At 27.1% G+C, this 9136-nt stretch overlaps 1 protein-coding gene across 1 annotated transcript; it reads left to right on the top strand.

Moving 5' to 3' along the window:
* Positions 1-6981: 6981 nt before the first annotated feature.
* LOC109798041 (transcription factor BEE 3) lies at positions 6982-8924 on the top strand. Its single transcript, XM_020358238.3, has 6 exons — positions 6982-7416; positions 7673-7792; positions 7894-7959; positions 8051-8119; positions 8233-8310; positions 8617-8924. Exons 1-6 carry the CDS (start codon positions 7039-7041, stop codon positions 8707-8709), a joined length of 804 nt encoding a protein of 267 aa, XP_020213827.1. The 5' UTR covers positions 6982-7038; the 3' UTR covers positions 8710-8924.
* Positions 8925-9136: the final 212 nt, after the last annotated feature.

The raw sequence follows: 9136 nt of genomic DNA, 5'->3' as shown, positions 1-9136 counted from the left end.
GAAGAAGGTTTGAAAATAAGTGCAAGAGAGTACATATTTTAGCTCCCAAAGGTCAAAAGTCAAAACAATTGTAGTTAAGTTAGGTAAATCCGCCCTATACCTATTGTAGCCATATTCATAGGCAATATCTTTATATGGCATTCTCTTCCAGCATAATTTGTTTGGCTGCACACCTTTCATTTATACTAAGGTTTTAATTCAAATGCATGGGCACCTTCACCGTTGCACGTTTATAATATGGAAGATATTTTCGCATCACCAAAAAGTTATTATTTCTATTTTTTAATTAAGGGCTAAAATTGGATCTCCAATTTAAGTATGGCGTGACAATTGGAAAGGTCACTTTAATTTTATAGGGTTTTTTTTTTTCATTAATATAATTCACATAAGAACACTAAAAAACATACTTTTTTAAATACTCTCTCTAATTGATTAAAATTTATTAAAAAAATATAAATTTTTGACCCCACACCTTATTTGATGTTTCTCTTTTTTAATTTTGTAAATTTTAATAAATTTAAACAAAAAAGTGTGTCAAAAAATGTATTTTTAACACTCTTCTTTATACAATATTTAAGATTGATAATTAAAAATTAATTCATATTTATAAGACATGATTTCTGTTGATTAATTATTATTTTAATATTCAATAATTTAGATCTCAACTTCATTGGTCTAACCTTAAAAAAATGAGTTATACAATATATATTTTTATTAAACAAAAGAAAAATGATATTCTCCGATCAAGGATAGTGATATGACAACCAAATCCCTTCTCGTCCGGTCACTACGGTCGTATATTTAGGGTTTTTGTTTTCAAACTAAGCACGTAGTTTTGCAAAAGGGTAATAAAGTGTTACTACTAAAGGAAACCTTGTCCCAAAGTTAAGAAACTTTAATTTGTCTTTGTGTGTGAGCCGTCAATGCCTACATGCAAATGATCAAAGCTTGTCCATTTTGGGAAGGCTACAATTGGGTGTGTAGATAGGGCAACTCCTACTTTTCAGTGCCCATCATATGTGCTTTTTTTAGGGTGTGAGACTAAGGAATATGTAACCCTTAATGAGAATTGAATGAACTGCCGCAGGCCAAACATACACCCCACATGTCAGAACGGTGTTCCAAACTTTGGTTCATTCATTTTCTCTAAACATTGGTTCAAATCAGAGGCAAGGTTGAGCAAACAGAGGACAATGTGTGGAGAAACTGTTGGAATTGAAAGGTTGAACAACTTGGGGAGTATTTGTAATAATTCATTTGTGTTTATAATGTTATTTTTTTTAATAAGATTTTAGATTAATAATTATATGATCGAACTCATTTCAATCTTATATGTAAAATCAGTTTTTAATTAAGTTGAGAAATGTCTCGTGCTTTTATATATACATTATATTCCGATTGTACCATTAATTGATGTGCCAACATGTTTTGATACTTACTTCATCCCAAAATAATTATGATTTTAGTGTTTAATATTTTTTCAAAATAATTTATATTCTTAGTTTTTAATTTGATATTCAAATTTTTTTATATAATTTATCTTATTGTGAATATGAGATATTTTAAAAGAATGAGTTTCACATTGCTTGAAACTATCTGTTGTTTCTTGCACATGCCAAAAAGATAAATAATAGGTAACTAGCAAAAAAAAGGCACTCCGTGCCTGCGTTGTATTAAAAAAATAATAAATATTGAAAAGAATGAGAAGTTATTAATAAAAAAAAGTAGTTATTGAAAAATAAATAAAGGATAAAATGATCTATGTAAAAATGAAAACCAAAAGTAGTTAGTAAAAGTAGTATCTCCTTTATATATTAGTATAGATTAATATAGATGTAAATGTATATAATCAATTTAATTTTAAAAAAATTAATATTATTTAATACCACATATTTTATTTTTTAAATTAAATTGAAGGAAACTTTTGAAATCAAACGTGAAACATGAGTTTGCCCTAACTCATGAGTTTCATAGACATATTGCAATGAAAAATCTTCCGATACTCCAGTGTGTGCAAATTAAATATGAGTTTTGAAAACATTTTTTATTTTCGACTTCACACAATTCGGGTGTTTTTTTTACTTATTCAATGATGAACTTATTGTTGATTTTTATTTGTAAGTAAACAATAAAAACTTCAAATTGTAGTTATTTTAAGATAAAAAGGGTAAGTTTTAAGATGAAGTTAATTTCTAAATATATAAGTTAATATATATATATATATATATATATATATATAAACGTATGTGTGTGTATGAAATAATTTCTTATAAAAAAATGTTTAATTATGTGCGAGTATTTTACCTTTAAGATGAAATCTAAATCATATTTTGGTGAAGGAAAACATTTCATTAATTATATGAATTCATACAACACGAAAACCTTAAAATATAGGGACATATTTAGTACACGTGTTTGGTTTAGTTATCATAATCTACTTTTTTATTTACATCTAAAGAGGCGTAAAACGAGCTAATAATACTTATTTTGAAGAAACATGATAAAATAACTAATATATATTTAAACACGTCACTAATTTTTGTTGGACTTAAATATCCTCTACAGCCAACTACTCTAAAATCTCTCTATTTCTCTCTCTTATTTATTTTTTTACAAATATTTTTAACTTAATAAATTAGAGACTAATTTCTCTCCCACACAAAAATTTTCTAACTATTATTTCTTCATTATTTCATTCTGCATTTTATTTTTATTTTTGCTGCATAAACAACACAGCAAAAGATTATCTATTTTGAATTTTCATCAAACCAGCAGTTTGTTAAATTTTTATCGAGCTTTTATTCAATGAAATACAAATAGTATTCTTTTGTACTTTCCTTCTGTGAAAGAAAATTTTCTCTCCTTCTTTATTTCATAAATTGAAACTTATGTTTAAGGTGGTTGATATATTGACCAAACACACACTGTCTTAACATGACTTGGCCACTAAGAAAGCTATATTTTCGTCCTTTTCTGGCACATTCATAATGGCTCTATAATCTGAATTACATAACACACTTTAAATGGGGTGGAGCAATAATAAGGATCATGGTACTGAATGTAAAGCACCATGGCATGCTTATGTGGCCTCAAGTATGGACAAGGAAGAAGAACAAGTTGCAGAAAAGATATCGCACTCTAAAATGACAGTTTGTGTGCACAGTATACATCACAACACTATGGAAAATTCTATAGTTCGCCTACGCTAATGCTTCTAATGGGGCGCAAAACAAAGTGACTATCTTTCCAGGGTGCTTCTTTGTTTTTTAATGCCTACATTCCTTTTAATTATTCAAATAATTTCTTTTCATTTTACACTTTTCTAATTTTTCTCAAGAAAATGCAAAAAGTCCCAAAATAATATTTTTTTTTCTAAGTATAAATCACACATATGATTTGTTGAAAATAATTTTGTCTAAATTAAATAAGACCATTATAAATGATAAAAATTTTCTTTCTTGTAATGATTGAGTCTGAATAGCTTAACAATTAATTTGCGTGTTTGTTGATAAATAAAAAAATAATATAGGATATTAATTTTTATATATTAAACATGAATGTCTATTTTATACAAAAAAAAAAAATTTATGAGAGGATTTTTAGGAATTTTTTAAAATATTTTTCTAATTTTATTTATATTTATCATAATTATGTATACATTTTAATTATATATATTAAATATAAATCTTTATTTTGTGTGAGAGGATTTTTGGATTTTTTTTAACTTCTTATTCTAATTTAATTTTTATTTAGCATGATTATTTATAAATTAAATTTTAATATTTTAAAAATAAATTATAAATAATAAAAATAATATTATATGATAATATAAATTATTTATCATAATTTAAAATATAATTTATGTTTAAAAATATCTCTCAACTCATATATATTAAATACAATTTTTTAGCATTTTTAAGAGTATTTTATGAGACCTTTTTAGGGATTTTTTTATTATCTAATTTAATTTTATTTATCATAATTATTTATGAATTTAAACCCTCATGTATTAAACACAAATTTTTATCTTGTACAAGAACTTTTGTAAGAATTTTTTTAAAATTTCTTATTTTAATTTTATTTTTATTTATTATAATTATTTATGAATTAAATTTTAATATTTTTAAAATAAATTATCAATAAATAAAAATAATATTATGTTATAATATAAATTATTTATCATAAATTTAAAATATAATTTATATATTTAAAATATCTATTTATAAAAACTTTAAATATAATTTATTTATTCAAACATAATATTTATTTGTATATATAATTTATTATAAATTTTAGTTATCTATAATAAATATTTTATCACTAAATTACTTAGACTAAAATATTAATTTTAATAACATCTTTAACACTTTTTGATACAATCTTATTCTTATAAGGTGAAACTTTTTCGTCTCAAAATATATAAATTACCTTATATCTTATTCCTAAATTAGTTTGAGCCATATATATAACCAATAAAACAAATTATTGAACATGAGTGTTAAAAACATTTATAATATGTAGTAGTCTAAATGTAATCAACCCGACGCACTAATGGCAACAATGATCTCATTGGGACACTATTTTATCTACAATTTTATGGCTACAATTCTCGTACGCTTGCAAATACCGCGGTAGAGTGACTAGTGACGTAGGTAACAATCAATTTGATTGGTTTGGTACAATATTTAACACTTTTGCTATTCAGAAATACTCTGATTTAAGATTTTTAGTGTTTAGTTTTTACACAGAAATTAAAGTTATGTATCAAAAAAAATTTATACCCTCTTACTCAAATAATTCCTCCCCTTAATAAATGAATTGTTTATAATTTTGATGATGAATAATTTATGAAGAAGTAAAATTGAAAAAATAAATAAGTAATATTATATTAAAAATAATAAAATTATTTATTTTAAAATATTTTTCAAATGTTAAAATTATGATTATCATGGGATGAATGGAATGACACATATTTACCGTCATATACTTGATTTTAGCGATACTTGAATGAATTTTTAAAAGAAATATCTCAAGTTCATGTTGTAAATATAAAAAAATGTAATTAAGAGAAGAGATTTTATTAAATCATATTCACGATGAATATAAGAAAAAATACATATTTACTAATATATATATATATAACAAAACATTTATTGGCTAAACTAATTTATATATAACTTCGTAACAAGGAAGTACGCACAAGTATTCTTAATATATAGAATTGATTTATTTTAGTATAGTTAAATGTTTTGTAATACTTTTTTTAAATAACAATACATATTATTTTTTAATTTCACATTTTTAAATTAACTATATATTTTACGATTTTAAATTTTTTTTATCTATAATGTTAGATTTTACTCAAATTAATCTAGCTTACATGTATTTTCTTTTATAATCTCTTATATTTTTCTATGGATTTTTTATTTTAATTTTGTATCTTAAATTTAAAAACATTAGTGATCAAATAAGCCCTCACTGTTCATATTTTCCAGAAATTAGCAAAATAATTGAGCTGAGCGCATAAATTAACTGATGTGAATTTGTTTTGATTAATGATCTTGAGTTTAAACTCTGAAAATATAACTTTGCTAAATAGAGGGAAAATTTTGTTACTCATAACTGACCGATCTATCTGATTTGAAGAGAAAAAAAAATGATCTCATGTATAACATTCTGAAACCAAGAAAGTAGCTAATGCAATATTCATGCACCATGAGCTAGGGGTTGAAAAAATGGTTCAAATTACTTTCCATTGTGTTCTACACTCTGGACTTGAAAAGATAATCACAAAAAGGAAATACAAGTTATGGTGCTCAGAAAATAAGGAAGGAGAAAGGTGATATATTTTGGAAGATTTTGCACCATGGCCATGCTTTAGCACTAAACAAGTGCACTTTTCCGATTCCCACTACAACTAAAAATGGAATGATACCACAACACAACATAGATTAAAAAGTCTAAAAGGTCCAAAACTAGGCGTGCTTTTTCTCACAAAACATGGGCCCTTAGGTAGTGTTTGTTTCCAGGGATTTACTATTCATGAGCAAAGAAAGGCGAAGAAACTTATTGTTCGTTTCCGATGATTTGCGACGACGAAAAGGCGAAGAAAAGGAGGAAGAAGCGTGATTCGCGTCCTCACTTTTGTGCGAAGAAAGGAAAAGAAAACCACGTAAAATTTATAAAAACCCAAAAATACCCTTTCGCATGCATGCATAGTATGCCATGCAGTGAAAAAAGCATATACGATAGAAACATAATCGATTATGCAAGAATACATAATCGATTATGACCTTACATAATCGATTATGTTGAAGCATAATCGATTATGTAGCCTTGCATAATCGATTATGTTGTATATACAGCATAATCGATTATGTTATATATATATATATAACATAATCTTTTATATATATATATATATAATATTTATTTAATATATAATATTTTAAATTAAATATAATTATTTAATATTAATATTTAATATTTAATATATATATTTAATATTTAATATTTAATATTTAATATATATATATTTAATATTTAATATTTTATAATTTTTTTAATTAAAATTTATATATTTATCTTTTAATTATAATAATTATAAATTTTTTAACTTAAGGGCAAAATAGTAATTTTATATAATTATTAATTAAAAAATTTATTTTTATCTATCACATCAATCAATTCACTCACAAACTTTCACATACTTTTTCTACACTTTTCACTCACTTTCCCTTAATCCAAACAACCTCACTTTCTACTCACTTTCCCTTTAAATCTCTCCTTTTCCACTTCCTTTTTTCCATCCTCAAATCTAAACAAAGCCTTAATGATATCGGACATTTTTCCCTGTGAAAGGGGCCAACTAGGGGAACAAAAACTACACAAGCTTGAGGTGCCACGTGGCCACCTCACAATGCCCCTATTAACCAATGTAGCCACAATTCCACAGTATAAATACAACAAGTGTAACCCACATTATCCAAATACCACTTAAACCACCTCATAAACACAAACTCTCTCATTTATAATCACATGGCTGAATACACAGAAAACTTGCAAAGCATTAGACCCTCCTCATTTCCTTTCTTAGATATTGATCCAAGCATGGAACTCCTTAACCAATTCATAGGGATGAACCAACATGTTCTCGAAAACACAAACTTGACTATGCACAACTTGATGCCTTTCTCCTGTGACACCTTCTTGGGTCCCCAAGAACCTGAGTTTCCAGGAAACTTGGAAGAAAATTTCCCTTCTCTTAATTCACTTCCTGTTTCCCTCCCCATTTTCCAAGCAGAAAACGAGTTCCATGAAGGTAAAAAGAGGAAAACAATGGATCTTCCTGAGACCAGTTCAGCTAACTCAACTCCTGCAGTTTCTGACAGTGGAACTGGAAGCAAGATTAAACATGTAAATTTCTTCTACTATCTTTCCTCTCTTTTTTTTCTCCATTATTTCTTGCCATGCACCATGTTTTGTAAGGCCTTTTAAGGGACACGGGTTGACCTGGTGTTCCTAGAATCGATTCTTTAAAAAAATGTTTGGCAAAGCTATATTTCGCGATTAGAGATAAATTTTTGGTTGTCAGCTTTGAGGCACGAACATGTCCATAGACAAAAAATACTATGCCAGACATTGATTTGTTGTTTTCTGTGAATAATTTCAGAGTTCTGGAAGAGGAAAGAGAGTAAAAAACAATGTAACAGATGAGGAGAAAGCAAAGGAAGTGGTTCATGTTAGAGCCAGAAGAGGTCAAGCTACTGATAGTCACAGTTTAGCAGAAAGGGTGTGTATATATTACTCAATCACTTTGGCTATATTTCTTGTCTCTTTGATCTTGATGAACGTTAACTAATACTTATTTGTATATCATTTATTGTTATTCAGGTTAGAAGAGGGAAAATCAACGAGAAATTAAGGTGCTTGCAGAACATTGTTCCAGGATGTTACAAGGTAAAGACATGTTTCCGTTAAAAACTCCAATATGTTTGTTCTAACTTCATGGACCAAACTCTTATGTTTCAATTCTCATTAATGGTTTCAGACCATGGGAATGGCAGTGATGTTGGATGAAATCATAAACTATGTGCAGTCCTTGCAGCATCAAGTAGAGGTAAGGGATCAAAAGTCAAAAAGAGAAGAAGGTTCATTTTCTTTTATAAAAAAATACTTTTAAATAACATAGCCTTAATATTAATACCAATTCACTTTTGGCTTTTCTTGCAGTTCCTTTCTTTGAAGCTTACTGCAGCAAGCACCTTTTATGACTTCAATTCCGAGACAGATGCTTTGGAAACAATGCAGGTACCTACTTCTAAAAATTCCATGGTCTTATTTAATGTAAAAAAAAAAAAAAAAAAAGTATATGTTGGTTTTAATGATTGCTCACTTTATGTGGTAGTTAATTAAGAAACATGAAAACTTGTCAAATAATATATATACTAAGTTACAAACTATTGAGATGGATAAGAATAAATATAAGGTCATATAAGAGGTGGTGAATTGAATATATACAATATGCTAGATGATGTCAACAAGGGTATATGAGTAGTTACATATGATGATCAAATTATTCAAAGTAACTTATATTTATTTATTCACTTGTGGCAGAGAGCAAGGGCATCCGAGGCAAAAGAGTTAGCAAAATATAAGAGAGAAGGGTATGGAGGAGTTTCTTGCTTTCAACCAACATGGCCTCTTTGACTTCAGTTTTGGATGTTTTAACTCAGAAGCCATAAATACACGACATGAGATCTCACACTTCTTCATCTGCTCTTTTACTTTCTACAAAGTTTAAAAGATCAATTTGTTTCCACTATGTGCTGCCAGCACAAGTGGACATTCTTGCTTGTACAATCCTTCAGACATGTGTAGAAATGAATTAATAAAAAAATTAGAGTCTACATTTCATATATATATATATATATTTTGTGGTTGCAGTACTTGCAGATTTGACTATGTATGGCCAAATACACAGACACCAATAATCATACCACAAATAACAACAATCCAAAAGGAAAAATAAATAACAAGAAAAGAAGTCTGTGATGCGTTTCTGTATACGACCGAAGCATGTGCACTCTAGGCTAGATATTAATTAATCAAACAATAATTAGTTGATTGCCACCGT

Source organism: Cajanus cajan, chromosome 1 (genome assembly GCF_000230855.2).
Source record: "Cajanus cajan strain Asha chromosome 1, NIPB_CcT2T_4, whole genome shotgun sequence".
NCBI classification, from domain to species: domain Eukaryota; kingdom Viridiplantae; phylum Streptophyta; class Magnoliopsida; order Fabales; family Fabaceae; genus Cajanus; species Cajanus cajan.
This window is presented reverse-complemented; position numbering and strand designations above follow the sequence as displayed.

Bases quoted from the DNA above. Each gene is read 5' to 3' on its own strand.
- LOC109798041 (XM_020358238.3), top strand. From the start codon at position 7,039: ATGGCTGAATACACAGAAAACTTGCAAAGCATTAGACCCTCCTCATTT. The intron at 7,417-7,672 runs GTAAATTTCTTC...GAATAATTTCAG, and splicing joins CTGGAAGCAAGATTAAACAT to AGTTCTGGAAGAGGAAAGAG. The intron at 8,120-8,232 runs GTAAGGGATCAA...CTTTTCTTGCAG, and splicing joins CCTTGCAGCATCAAGTAGAG to TTCCTTTCTTTGAAGCTTAC.